We start from the raw sequence: 15636 nt of genomic DNA, 5'->3' as shown, positions 1-15636 counted from the left end.
ATCCAGTCCCACAGCATGGCATTTTAAAAACACTCGCACACAGAGCCAGAGCCATTTATTCTAGCAATACAGCTCTGACCACAGAACTCAATTATCTGCACCATACATTTTTAGTCAACGGCTACAATCCCTACAAAATAGATAAAATACTACATAGGCCCATTACTCCTCCCTCCCCTAATACACAGAACACAACATGACCATCTCTATTCCCTATGTCAGAGGTACATCAGAAAAGATAGTCAAAGTACTGATGAAACATTGCCTTCACCACTTTGAAACCACGTGTAAAACTAGCAACTCTGATCCGCTCACCTAAGGATAAACTTCACCCTTTAGCACACCCAGGAGTGTATAAAGTTCCATTTGACTGTAACTTGGCCTACTATGGACAAACTGGAAGATCAGATAACATCTGCCTGGAAGAACATAAAAAATACATTCGCCACTATTTATGAGTTGTGTGCTATTTAGGAGTTGTTACAGATCTGAAAGATTATTTTTTGAGTCAGCAATGGCTTTGAAGAATTCTCCTAACTTGAACAAGTATGATTGCATTAATTTGCCAAAAATTTGGGAGACTGTCATCCTAAGAGCAACTCCCACACAGCTTGAATGATTTTTTTCCCCCAACATTAGAGGGCGCCATGAATAGGACTTTAGATCTTTTGTACACCGCAATTTTATTGTTTTACTTACTCACTGTTTCATGTACAAGTGTGTTGTGCTCTGATGATGCTGATTTAAAATTCAGCGAAATATAAACAGTTAATAAAAACATCTTTTGATTAAATTGTGTTTGGTGTTGTTAATACCATTAAAAACTTAAGTCATGAATAACAGTCAACACCTAAGCTTATCTGTTAAATACATGGAGACTTGTGTTTGGAAGTACACCATCATCTGCATAAAACAATGAGCTAAGTTGGATATCTCCAATTTCAATATCAGATTTAATGCCGCTTTTTTTTCATAATGTGATCCATATATTATTATTCCTGACACCACCTCCAAGGAGTCCAAAGAATCGTCGCGAGATGACACCTACAACTGTCTCAACCACTACACTGAACCTCTACTATGAATCATCTCCATCAACGCTATCTATCGCCCACCACCACCACAACTGGTATTCTATGTCTGTAAATTGCGTGTGTTCTGAAGGACCGATTTCTCTGTATCGATTCATCATATAGATGATGAATAAGAGTGGAAATAATGTGCATTTATTTTATCCCTGATTTTATATCAAACCATCTTTCTGTATTTCCTTCAATTCTAACTGCTGATTTGAAACTTAAATATAGATTATGAATTGCTTTGTATAATGTTCCATTTACCCTATATTACTGTAGTGTTTTGAAAAGCTTTTCCCTTAGTACCTTGTCATTTGCCTTTATCAGATCTACAAAACTTGAGGACAGCTTGTTCTTCTTCCAGTTTCTCTTCCACAATGTTTTCCAATCTCTTTTCAAGTATGGTTGCATAAATCTTACCTGGAAGACTTAGTAGAGAAATTCCTTTGTAATTCTCACATTCAGCAGCTCTATTCCCTTTTTTTTTTTTTTTTTTTTAAAGATGGGTACTATGAGAACTCTACTCCAATCATCTGCAAAACTTTTATACCTCCACATTTGAGCATTTCTGGTTGAATATCATCTACTCCAAAGCCTTTCCACATTTCAAATTTTTGATGGCTTTTTTCCTACCTAAAGTACTTCTCTTTGCATTCCTCCTGAAAATGTTCTAGTATGGTTCTGTCACTGCTTGTTTTGTTTAACACTGCTTCAAAGAAATTACTCTAGACATCTAGGATATCCTGGATTATCAAAGATGATAATCTTTGATTTCTTTTACAGTACTATTTCCTCCATTTCTTGGTGGAAATGGAGGCAAAATATCAGGAAGGTAGCAAAATGTTCTGCAGAACATTTTGCTACCTTCCTGATATTTACCTTCTATATTTTTACTGAAGTCTTCCCATGACTTTTGTTTAGCTACTTTTACACATAGCTTAGCTCACATTTTTCTCTGCATTCTTTTAGGGCATCTGCTGACTTATTTGCTAGGACCTTTCAATATGCTTTCTTTTCCAGGGCTGCTTCTTTAACTTCTTGTGTCTACCATGGCATTCTTATTTTGCTATCCTTGCAGACAACTTCACCACATGCCTCCCTAGCTGAATCAATCAATCGTTTTCTGTAGAGTTTGCCACCAAGACTCCATTTGGGTCTTGTTTTTGAACTGTTTCATTCTTTCTTCGATAATGTTTGTATAGTAGTCTACAACTTATCTGTAAAAGCTTGTCAACTTTAATTCTTTTTAAAACTTTTTTACATGCTGTTCAGTTTTATCCTACTTAAGTGATGGTCACTTCCAATTTCAAATCTTCTGTATACTGAACGAGCATGAAGATATCGCTATCAACAATAACTTAGTCAATGAGGCTTTTCTTATTTCTTGTGTCCACAAGTTCATGTGGACACAAGAAATAAGCACATTTGCACATTTATTTTGTCAGCTGCATACTCTAGTGACTCAAAAAATTTCTCTACTTCTTCCTTAAGAAATCCTTATGTGGGAACCATAGGCACAAATAAGTTTCATTGTCCATTTCCCCATTTTGAAATTTGTCCACATAACTCTACTTGAAACTGGCTTCCAATCAAGGAGTTTGTGTTCATGTTTGTTGTTGAATGGTATCATTACTCCTTCCTATCCTTGATCAATATTGATTGAATATAACATCCTATACTTATTATTTAGTAAGATCTCACTTTTTTTTCTTCTTTGTTGTAGTGATGCCAATTATGTCTACATGTTATCTTTCCAGTTCTTCTGCAAGGTCAATTTCCTTTCCATTGGTATTTGGAATATTAATGGTTGCTATCTTCATTTCTTCTGATGTTGGGTTTGTTCTTTTTGTAGATACGAAGGTTGAAATTGTCATTTCAACATGGTGGTAATAATAACTAGTCCCTGTCCTGAATAGACATCCAGCTTGCACTTTTCTCCAAATTTTCCCAAAACATTTTTTTATATCTTGTATTTCCTACGCTTCTGTTTAGATCTCCACCAAGGACAACTTTTTCTTTGTGTTAGTTCCTTGCTCTAATATTAGCCTCAATAAATTCCTCTACTTGATAGAAATTCCTCCTTAATGGAACCTTCAGTGGGTACATTAGGCACAAATAAGTCACATTGTTCAGTTTTCCCCCATTTTGTTTGTTCACATCACTCTACTTGATATTGCCTGTCATTCAAAATTGTTATTCTCATATTTAGTGTCTAATACTATAGCTACTTCTTTTTGCTGATCATTATTGCCAGAATATAACATCTTGTATTTGTTGTTTGGAAAGAGCTCACCTGTTTTTGTCTTCTTTGTTTTTGTAAAGCCCATTATGTCACTCTTGTATCCAATCCCTTTCTTTTCAGTTGTTGTTGCTTATGTTGATAGTGCCAATCTTGAATTCTGCTGATGTTGAATTGAGATTTGTTCCAATAGCTGACTTTTTTTGCTGTTCACCCTGGTTCTCTGACAAAAACAATGGGGATAAGTCTCAATAGATCGCAGTATGGTGTCTGCTCTTCTAAGCATGACACCCAGACCAGTACCTAGGTCGTCTGCAGACGATTTGGTGCCCGCACGTCACACCTGAATGGTGTGGCATAGGAAGCAGCTGCCGCATAGTCTCAACGGCTGCCTTGATACTTCCATTCTACTGGCCTCATCGCCAGAACGATCGCACCGTGACAGTACGGAAGCAACTCCGGCTAGCACTGCCTTTTATCGTGTGAGGCACGAATGGTATCGTTACAGTGGCTAGACAGGATTAACCCAGTTTAACCCAGTAATACCCCAACTGTCATGAGTCAGTGATAATATATGATCTGCTAACTCTCAAATTTCCAAACTATCCTTGTTACTTCAATATCCAAATGAATATCTACTAACAGGGTACACTGTGAGAAGGTAGAGTGGACATTAGATCAGAAGCCCTGGTTGGTTCTTTGCATTCCTTAAATGGCTACATGGAAGTCTCCTTCCAGTTGTCCAGCTTTAAGCCACTTAAGAATCAAGTTTTTAATTTTGAGGGTATTTATTTACAAAAATTAATCAAGTGGAGGTATACTTTTCTTAAAATTTTCCATTCTAACTCTCTTGGATCCTCTGTTCCCTTTAGTGATCATCTGTTATATATACAATTCTGGGTGAATTTGAATAACTTTATTTATTGAACACAAATGCATTTCTCTACATAATGTAAAAGTGCACCCTCATATTAATAGATAATTTATATTGCCAACTACATTATATTATATTATATTATATTATATTGTATTGCCAAGAACTTAATGGCTAACTTACCCACCCTTGAATTGCATCCTGAGCATGGATATTTTGTGATTGTCTTTAGATTGGAGGTAAATTTTATCACCATATGACACCACAACCTCACTTATTGGAGCGTTAAAGTATCTTGAAAAAGTTCTGTTTTTGTCTCTAGAGCAAAGAATCTGGATTATCTAACAACAACAAAAAATAAAATAAAATAAATAAAAAAATAATAATGAAATCCTTAGCCCACTCATGGCTCTGTTGTATTCAAGGTTTATACAACCTTTCTTGAGCTGTATAAATTATTATTATTATTATTATTATTACATGATTCCTCCAGGGAGTCCAAAGACTCATCGAGGGAGGGCACCTACTCTACCGTTCTCTGTCTCGACCACTCAATCCATCAACTACAAACGAACCACAACTACCATCATCTACTCCAATGTCATCTACCACCCACCACCACCACTTGTATTTTCACAGACAATCACAAACATCTATGCCCACAGTAGGATTCGAGCCTGCAGCCTTTTGGCTAGAGAGCGGATACGCTAAAACCTAGAATTTGGGGTTGGGGATCACATAAAAAAAAATTTGGATGAAATTTGACACAATTTTCATTTCATTTGTATAGTTTTATTTACACATATGTAAATAGATGATGTAGGATTTCTTAAACAATTTTTTATGACTGCGAAAATGTGTGTGTTTTCTTGGTTTGTCTATTTTCAAGGAAAAACTGCTACCTCCATATGAGACCAGCTGAAACTACCGTCAGATGAAACATTGTTATAAATGCTCTGTACATCCTAGACAGGAATTAGCCAAAAAAGTTTAGTTATTCTCTTATTGTGCAGAAGACATTCCTTATATATATATTTTTTAATTATCTTGTTCACCACTTCTTTTTTTTTTTTTGTGTGTGTGTGTGTGTTTACAGAGACTGTTAGTTACTGTATAAATGGACATAATGACATCTGAAAAGTATCTATCTTCCTGAACTAGGTTTAGTGATTCCATGAAAGTTGGATATTAATGATACTGTTACTACTAATAATAGATACCCTGTAGGTGCAGGTTTGGTTTCCCTGCTACTTTTGCTTTAGAAAAGGCCTATGTTTTAAATCCTATTTATACAAGCAGTAACATATTAAGTATGTTTCAGTCAAGGGTAAGTTTTTTAGTCTCAAATAAAGCTGAAAGAATTTTCCTCCTTGCAAAACAGATAAAATGGAGAACACATATACCAACATCTATATTGACTCAACCAAATCATCTGTGCTGGAGTTTTTCTGTAAGTAGTAAAACGAGCCTGTGAACGTGTGCACTCGAGGTATGTTAAATTCGGTACAGGAGTTAACAAAATTTGTTCTTGCTGTTTGTTTCAATGAGTTTAACAGTGTACTAACTTTTGATATCTAGTAGCTTGATCAGGGGTAGAAGAAATTATATACATATGTGAAGAAGATTGGCATACATGGTAATACATTAAAAGAACCATTAATGATATAAACTAGAGAAAGGTCAAATAACTGTACTGGTAATCAAGTTTAACTGCACATTTCTTCCAGGTATGCGGAAGAAACTTTCATAGTACATATTTTAAGGCATGTAAGGAGGTTATTATTCTCTCACATGGAATGTTAACAAGAATCAAGATTTAGTCACACAGTTTATTCAAAGTTGTATATCAGATCGCATGATATTTCAACCTTCAAGTATTCTAACATTTATGAAAAAGTAATGCACTTGTACTAATGCAAATGCATTAGTGATTGTGCTGAGGTGATAATTCTTGTTAAAAATTGGAAAATGGGAGACTTGTCTGACTTTGAAAGAGGACAAATCATTAGTGCGTGTTTAGCTGGAGCATCAATGACAAAAACAGCCACATTATTAGGTGTATCAAGATCAACAGTTTCTAAGGTTATGTCGACATACACAGATCATGGCAAGACAACATCATTGAAAAAAACAGTCGGCAACAATCAGAAATGATGGAAAGAAATTGTCAGACATTGAGAAGGATTGTTTTGAAAAATTACAGAATTACTGCAGCACAGGTAACAGCAGAACCTGTTTCCACAAAACTGTCCGACTTGAGCTTCATAAATCCAATATTCATAGTAGAGCTGCAATTGCTAAACCTCTGATTGTTGAAAAGAATGCTCAGATGCATAAACGATGGTGTCCCTTGTTCATCAAACTTAGACATTAGAATACTGGAAATGTGTGATATGGTCAGATGTGTCGACCTTCATGTAGTTTTTCTCATCTCATAAACTCATCCTAATGTAGGAACATCCAAGGAAGCCTACAATCTGGAATGTGTGGTTCTAACAATAAAGCACAAAGGCATTTCTGTGTGAGCAGCAATATTATGGTATTCTGTTGGTTCCATTATTACTCTTCATGGCTGAATTACTTCAAGTGATTATTTGGACATTTTGATAATCACATCCCATGATCTAAACATTACTTTCAAACAACAATGCAGTATTCCAAGACAACAATGCCCCATTCACACAGCTTGGACTGCACAGTTGTGGTTTGAAGAGCACAAAAGGTGAACTTCACCATCTTCCCTGACCAACACAATCCCCAGATTTGAACATTATTGAATCATTCTTGTCTGTTTTGGAGACTAAAATAAGAAACAGGTGCCCACTCCAATTGTGTCAAAATAAAACATCATGTCAAGAACTATTCAGCATTCGCACAGTATCTATTTGATTTGAACTCATTCAGAGTCATGGTACATACAACATACTCTGGCAGCTTGTTCCACTCATTCACCACTCTCCAAGTAAAAAACCTAGTTCTAATATCCTTGCTAACCACACTCTTGCTAATGGAATGTCCCCTAGTTCTTCCACCACACACCTGTTCTGAAAAATTTCCTCTGAATTAATCTTGTAAAAAACCCTCAGTAATTTAAATGTCTCAATCTTACACTCCTTTTCCACCTATCAACCAGTTTCTCTAACCCACAAATCTTCAACCTGTTCTCATAAGGTTCATTCTATAGACCAGTCACCATCTTGGTCACTCGCCTCTGGATCGTAGTGTGTAGTGTTCGCGAAAGCTCCGGATAAGATAAGTATTATTTTAGTTATTGTTGATAAATTTATTTAATATTGCGTAGTTTTGTTTTCCTTGCGTCTCTTAGTGTGTGTTTTTGGTGTGTTATAATTTATAATTTGATAAACTACATCGCAAGTAAGTATGGCTCCAGTACAAAGGAAAATGGCGGCCAGTAATGATGGTTCGCCATCTTTATCAACGAACGGTAGTATAAAAGAGATGATTCAGTGTACTAGCTGCGAAATGTATGCTTTGCGGAGTGCGGTCGGAATGTGGTTAGATGATAATAAAGGAGTGAATGTGTGTAGAAAATGTAGGGAGAATGAGAAATTGAAGAATATTTCGGATCATGAGTGTGATATTTTTGTCAAACTTCAGAATGAAGAAAATAGGGATATTACAAGAAACGGCGAGGTTGTACCAGAGAATTGTGAGAGTGTGAATGTAGAAAGTGTGAATGATAGTATTAATGGTTTTACTGAGAATAAAAAAGATGAGATAGACGCAATGAGTGAGATCGCATTGTTGAATGGTGCGATACAAAGGGCAAAACAGCAGCGTATGAGCAAAAGTCGACTGAATGAACCAGCCAATAATAAAAAGTATGACAGGAAAAATAGACGTATGAGTGTGAACGTGAACAAAATGAAGGATAGAGTGCTGTATGCAGACTCGTTAGTACAAGGTGTGATAGTAGAGCATTTGACAAAATCGTACCAACCTGGTGCGACCATAAAGGATGTAACTGAGTCTATTAGAGAGCAAAAGGAAAGAGTGAAAGAAATGATTGTTGTGGCAGGTACGAATGATTTGAAAGGAGACAAAATGGAAATGATAGCAGACCTGAATGAATTGTTTGAGGTAGCAAAAGAAAAGAGTGAGAGAGTTAGAATGATTAGTCTTTTGCCACGGTATGACAGTGAAATGTTTAAAAGGAGGGCCATAATTGCGAATGACTTTATGCATGGGTTATGTATGACGAGTGGTGGTGTGGAATTTGTGGATGTGTGGAGTGAGTTCAATGGGCGAAAGGATCTATATAAGATGGATGGCTTGCATTTCAATGGTTATGGTGTAAGAAGACTTGAGAAAGTGTTGCTGAATGTGGTGGATGTGCAAATTCAGGGAAACTAGATTTATTAAGGGGGGGTGTAGATATACAGTCCTTAGGGAGGCAGTTGAATGTAAGAATGAATATAATATGCCCAAGCAAATAAGGACAACAAATCAGAGTGGGATAGTTAATATAAGGCATCAAGGTAGGGTTGGGGCTAATGGGGGTCTTAAATTCATGTACACTAATGCTAGGAGTATTAGGAACAAGAAGGAAGAGTTTTTGGCCATGGTTGGCACTTCCAGACCACAGGTTATTGGTATTAGTGAAACATGGCTGACTGTAGATGATATAGCTAGTGGGATTGAATGTGATGGGTATAGTGTGTTCAGGAATGACAGGGTGAATAAAATGGGGGGAGGAGTATTGTTGATGATAGCTGATGAGCTGCAGCCAAGGAGAATAGAAGTTGAATTGCAGGATAGAGAAAAGAGCACATTTGAGGCCATTTGGTGTGAGATTGTGGCTAGCAGAACTAAATATACAATTGGGTGGTGCTATAGACCAGGTGATGGAAAAGATGGTGGTGACAGTATGCACAAGCAAATAGAAGAAATGAGTGGAAGGAGGGTGATTATTATGGGAGATTTCAACTATATTCGCATTGATTGGAGTGAGGAGAGGACACACGGGAGGAAGGAATTGGATTTTATGCGGTTATTAAGGGATAACTATCTGCGACAGCATGTAATGGAAAATACTATGGGTCAGAGAGTGCTTGACCTAGTAATTACATCTGAGGATTTGGCTGTAACAAATATGACCACATTGCCACCAATCGGTGAGAGTGATCATAGGGTCTTGACTTGGGAGGTGGCTAAAGGTGTAGAATTTTCAATTAAGACAGGGTACATGTGGAATTATCGGGCTGGAAAGTATGACAAGCTTAGGAGTTTGATTGGTTCAGTGCCATGGCATGTACAACTGCAAGGACTAGAAGTCGATAGTGCATGGGAGGTAGTTAAGAAGTGTTTGCATGAAGCAATGGCTGACTGTATACCTGGAGCCCGAATAATAAATCAACTAGGGGTTAAATAGATGAATAACACATTAAGCTTGAGCTGCAAAAAAAGAAAGAAATAACCATGGAGGGAATTTAAGGAGAAAGGTGACCGGCAGGTACACGAACGGTATAAAGCACAGGCAAGAAGGGTAATGAGTGTGGTAAGAAAAGCAAAAAAGGATTACGAAAGAACATTGGCCATGCAGGCTAAAGAGAATCCTAAACAGTTTTTTAGATATGTAGCAAGTAAAAGGAAAAATGTACATGGCAGAATGATTTTAAAGAATGCTGATGGTAGGGAGGTAACTGAATCAGTTGATATAGTCGAGTTACTGAGTGAGCACTTTGCAAGAATATATCATCCAGGTGGTGACATTGCAGAAACGAATGCACCAGTAGATTATACAGGAATTGTGGTGAATGAAGTGGAGGTGAGTAGTCTATTGCATAACCTCAATGTCAATACATCTGTGGGATTGGATGGTATACCAGCTTGTGTTGTACGAGAAGCAGCTAAAGAATTGTCAGTACCCTTGACCATTTTGTTTAATTTGAATCTTGGGTCTGGGTTATTCCCGAGAGAGTGGAAAGAGGGGAAAATAGTTCCACTGCATAAAGGTGGTTCCAAGACTGCTGTGGTAAATTACCGACCAATTAGCATATCAGGAATCATTGTCAAGGTCTTAGAGAAATTAGTCAAGAAAAGAATACAGGATTGGATAGATGAAAATGGGATATTGTATGGGGGACAACATGGTTTTGTGAAGGGTAGATCATGCCTCAGTAACTTGCTCAAGTTTTATAACAAGGTAACGGCTGAACTGGATAAGGGTAATGGGTTTACAGTGATACTGCTGGACCTGGCAAAGGTGTTTGACAGGATACCACATGGAATTCTAATCCGTAAACTGCAACATATGGGGATAGATATAGGGTTGGTGAGATGGATAGGAGGGTGGTTGAAGGAGAGATACCAGAGAGTGGTTTATTCAGGAGTGGAGTCTAAAAGACGGCTTGTGACTAGTGGAGTGCCACAGGGCTCTGTTCTTGGACCACTACTTTTCAATTTGTTCATCAATGATATAGGAAAGGATTTGAGAGGAAGTGCTCACTTGTTTGCTGATGATGCAAAGTTGAGTAGAGCAATTATGAGTGCACAGGATGTCAAAATTTTACAGGATGATTTGGATAGTTTGGAGGACTGGGCTAGGAAAAATGGATGTCAATTTAATGTGCTAAAGTGTAAGGTTATGCACTTTGGGGTGAAAAGAATAGCAGCAGTATATCGCATTGGTGGAACCGTACTCCAGGAGATTGATGAGGCCAGGGATTTGGGAGTGTTGGTGGATAGGGAATTGAAGTTTAGGGAACACATTGCAAAAGTGACTAAAACAGCTCACCAAATCACTTGGCTTCTGAAAAATACTTTAACATGCAGAGACAAACAAGTTGTTGTTCCTCTGTATCGAGCCTTGATAAGACCCCATCTGGATTACTGTGCCCAGTTATGGGCACCAGGGTTTTTTCGTGATGGGGAGGAAGTGGAGAGGATCCAAAGACGAGTGACCAAGATGATAGCAGGTCTGTGGAATGAACCTTATGAGAATAGGTTGAAGATTTGTGGGTTGCAGAAATTGGTCGATAGGCGAAGGAGGGGTGATATGATTGAGACATTCAAATTACTGAAGGGTTTCTATAAGATTGATCCAGAAGATATTTTTGAAAATATGACTGGTGGTGGGAGGACTAGGGGCCATGAATGGAAGCTGGGCAAGAGTGTGGTTGACAAGGGTGTTAGAGCTAGGTTTTTTACTTGGAGAGTAGTGAATGAGTGGAATAAGCTTCCAAAGCCTGTTGTGGGTGCTACGAACGTGAATGAGTTCAAGGCAAGGTATGATAGATACTCTGTGAATGTCGAATAGTTGTTCTTGACATGATGTTAGCATGAGTCTGTCGACTCCTTGGAGTTGCCCGGAACAATAATAATAATAATAATCCTCTCTACCTCCTCTTCGCCATCACCAAGAAACCCTGCTACCCAGATCTACACACAGTAGTCAAGATGGGATCTTATCAAGGCTCAATAAAGAGGAACAATAACCTGCTTGTCTCTGTTTGTCAAAGTATTCTTCAGTAACAAAGTGATCTGATGAGCTGATTTAGCCACTTTTGCTATGTGCACCGTCTATCCACTAATACTCCCAAGTCTCTGGCTTTGTCGATTTCTTGGAGTATGGTTCCACCAATGTGGTATACTGCTGGTAATCTTTTCACCCAGAATGCATAACCTTACACTTTGCCACATTAAACTGACATCCATTCTCCTTAGCCCAGTCTGCCAATCTATCCAAATCATCCTGCAAAATTTTGACATCATGTGTATTCACTATTGCTCTCTCCAACTTTGCTTCATCGACAAATAACTGAACAGTTATTCTCAGATCCTTTCCTATATCATTAATGAACAAATTAAATAGCAGTGTTCTAAGAAGAGAACCCTGCAGCACACCACTAGTCACAGGCCTTCTTTTGGACTCTACTCCTGAATAAACTACTCTCTGATATCTTTCCATCAACCACTATCCTCTCCATCTCAATATATACATATTATGATGTATGTACATCATATACAGTACAGTTGATTTGGCAATAACAGGCCATTCGATCTAATGAAAGAATAATAAAATGTTCTATCTTCTTTGTATATATAAAAGTACATGAACTTTAGAAAACCTATATAAATTGCTATTTAATTATAGTACAGACTATCAAAAAGGATATATATATATATATATATATAATAATATATATGTGTGTGTGTGTGTGTATATATATATACATATATTATTATTTTATTATATTTTTTAGGTGAATATCCTGTTATCACTCCAGGTTCTTCTTTCTCTTGGGTAAGCTACACATACTTCAAAACAACCTATGGAAACATGAAAGGACACTTCAAGATGAGAAATCTCCTTACAGGTATTCAGACCAAGTTATACGAATTGCTTTTCATATTTAAGCTGCACTGTCTGATCAGAAATATCCGGTCACTTTTTAACAGTAGTGGATATGGCCATGTACATCACGATGGCTCATACAGGTATAAAACAAGCAAAAGGTCTTGTAATCTTCATTGACAAACATTAGCAGTATAATGAGCCATAATGAAGAGCTCGGTGACTTTCAGCATGGCGCTGTTATAGGATATCACCTGTCTGATCACCTGTAAGTAATGTTATTGTGAAGTGGAAATACTTAGGAATAACAACAGCACAATTGCGAACTGGTAGGCCACATAAAATCACAGAGCAGAACTGCCATGTTCAGAAACACTATTGTGTTCTTTTCCCTCAGCCATACGGCTGGTGGGGATAGCTATATGCTACCATACTAGGGAAATGATGATGAGCAAGGTGGTTTCCCATTGCCTTTCTTGCCGTAGTATATTTTATGACTGTAGCCGTGTGTGTTTGTGGGGCCGGTTTGCCTGCTTGTGGGATGAAAAACTCCAGATAAACTGTTGGAAAACACCCTGCTGGCCATGCCCAAGACCAGCTAACTTGTCTATGGCTGAGGAAGATCCTTAAGCTCCTCACATCGTCAACAGGAATCAAACCCAGAACACTCCTTCCCCAGGCATATGGTTTTAGAGGCCTATAGCCACTAGGCTAACCGCACAGACTTGCAAAAAGCACATGGTGCAAAAAATCACCTGCTCAGTTGAAAGTCTTGTTGCCAAGTTCCAAAATGCCTCTGGAAGCAATGCCAGCACCACAACTGTTCATCAGGAACCAAAGAACGTGGGTTTCTTTGACCTAACATCCCAATGGGTGGGTGGGTGTAATGCTCGCCACCATTGGACTGTGGAGTAGTGGAAACATTTCTCTGAAACTTCATGATCTGGCATGAAGTGTGATTCATGTGATAACATGCTAGGAGAATGTTATCTGTCTGAATATATTGTGCCAACTGTGAAGTTTGGTGAAGGAGACAAGACATCATGATCTGGGGCTGTTTTTTATGTTTCAGGCAGGACCCTCCTAGTTCTGGAGGGCCCAGCCTGAAACATAATAACAGGGAATCTTAATGCTGTGGCCTATCATGATATTCTAGACAATTCTATGCTTACAACTTTATGACAACAGTTCATTGAAAACCCCTTTCCTGTATCAACATGACAGTGCTCCTGTCTACAAAGCAAGGTCTGTGCAGGAATGGTTTAAGATGAGTTCAAGAACTTGACTGGCTTGTATAGAGCCCTGATCTCGACCCTGTTGAACACCTGTGGGATGAATTGGAATGTTGACAGCAAGCTAGGCAGAATATCTAGTGGAATAGCAGCAGAAGGTAGACCAACTCTATATTAATGTGTTTCATATTGGAGTCAGGATGAGCAGGCATTCAGAAATTTTTGATCAGATAGTGTATTTTCAGTATTTAATTGAAGCCGAAGCAGCATAGCATAAATTTCTTTCTTGCAGTAGAAATTTCTTTCTTTCATATAGCTTGTGGAGTGCTGCTGATCTCTAATTAAGCACTAAAAGAAGGGTATTATCAGTATCATCATAACATAGTTTTCCTTTAGTAATTATTCCACCAATGCTTCTTTTCTGGGCTTTCAAAACCCATGACCTGATCTGTAACATATATTTGATTTCTGTAACAAAATATTTATATATCCATGAATATTTTGTTTTGTAAATTGCATATGTTGTTGTGATTGCCTGCTTGAAGACTGATTAACCTGAGTCTACTGGAAAGAGAACTCTCTCACACCTTTCTGTGAGACTGACTATCTCATCTTCACTTGAAAAGTCCTTATAAACATTCCCATCTTAGATAAGATTCAAACCTAGCTATTTCCAACCAGAGGACATCATTATTACTCAATTAAGTTATGGAGGCTATTCCATTAATGCTTTTTATGTGATTCCCACTCATGAAATGTTATAAGCCCATAATGCATTAGTACTGCAAGTGGGCTAAACATTTTTTCCCATTTTTATTAATTTTATAATTTTTTGATATTTTATTTCTACATAGTTCAGAAACTCTGCTCTAGAAACCAAATATGGTACTTTTTTCCATGCCACTTCAGGCCTCCAGTAAGTAGGGTGGTGGTGGTGGTCTCACACCAGGTGATAAAATTCATTTCCCACCTAAAAGACAATTGCAAACATTCATGCCCACAGTGGGATTTGAACCTGCAGACTGTTGGTTGGAAAGTGGGTATGCTAACCAGAACAATAGGTCTAAACAAAATGATATGAATATCATTAATGACATCATCATAACATATAACTATTTGCTGATGATGCAAACATAGGTAGGATAATCAGGAGTGCTTCTATATGCAGTACTTGCAGAATGATTTTAATAGGCTGGAATTGTGGGCATGCGAAAATGGCTGTCATTTCAATGTTAATAAATGTAAAGTCATGCACTTTGGTGTGATTAGATATCCAATGTCATATTATATTGGTGGGATTATGCGTGAAGAAACTAATGAGGGTAAGGATCTTGGAGTTTTAGCAACTGCTGAAACAAACCTTGAAGTTCTAGGGTCATATAGCAAAAGTTGTAAATACAACTCGGAGAATAATGGCAATGCTGAAACGAACCTTGACACGTAAAGATAAGAAAGTCGTTTTGCCTCTTTACATAGCCTTGATAAGACCTGACTTGTACTATTGTGCACAGGTCTGGTCTCCTGGTTTCCGTGTTATTCTGATACATTGAAGAGGCTTCAAAGGAGAGCATCAAAAATGATATCAGGATTGTGGAATACAGATTATGAAGACAGATTGAGAATTTGTTCGCTGCAGACTCTAGCAAACAGGAGAAATGGTGGTGATATGATTTTAACTTACGAACTTCTGAAAGGGTTAATTTTATGGAGGGTGGGGAAAGGACGTGAGGACATCCATGAAAGTTGAGAATGAATGCTGTTGAGAAGGGGGGGGGGCTAGATTTTTCTCTCAGAGTAGTGCATGATTGGAACGGATTGCTGTTGGATGCTATGTGAACCCAAATGAATGTTTAACGTGAATGAATTCAAGAACAGGTATGACAGTTGGTGCGAATAGC

General features: G+C 37.8%; 1 protein-coding gene across 5 annotated transcripts in view; it reads left to right on the top strand.

Annotated features, from left to right (window-relative positions):
• LOC150104071 (F-box only protein 3-like) overlaps positions 1-15636 on the top strand; it is a 345412-nt gene that overhangs the window by 316283 nt on the left and 13493 nt on the right. For all 5 annotated transcript variants that reach the window (XM_090396738.1, XM_090396742.1, XM_090396741.1 and 2 more), the window contains one exon: positions 12415-12528. In XM_090396738.1, coding sequence (XP_090252864.1) covers positions 12415-12528 — 114 coding nt within the window. The remainder of the gene's footprint in view (positions 1-12414; positions 12529-15636) is intronic.

This window comes from Typopeltis vanoorti, chromosome 8 (assembly GCF_054136105.1).
Source record: "Typopeltis vanoorti isolate ZY-2024b chromosome 8, IOZ_Tvanoo_1.0, whole genome shotgun sequence".
Taxonomy (NCBI): domain Eukaryota; kingdom Metazoa; phylum Arthropoda; class Arachnida; order Uropygi; family Thelyphonidae; genus Typopeltis; species Typopeltis vanoorti.
Note: the sequence above shows the minus strand (reverse complement) of the source record. Positions and strands in the feature narration are given on the sequence as shown.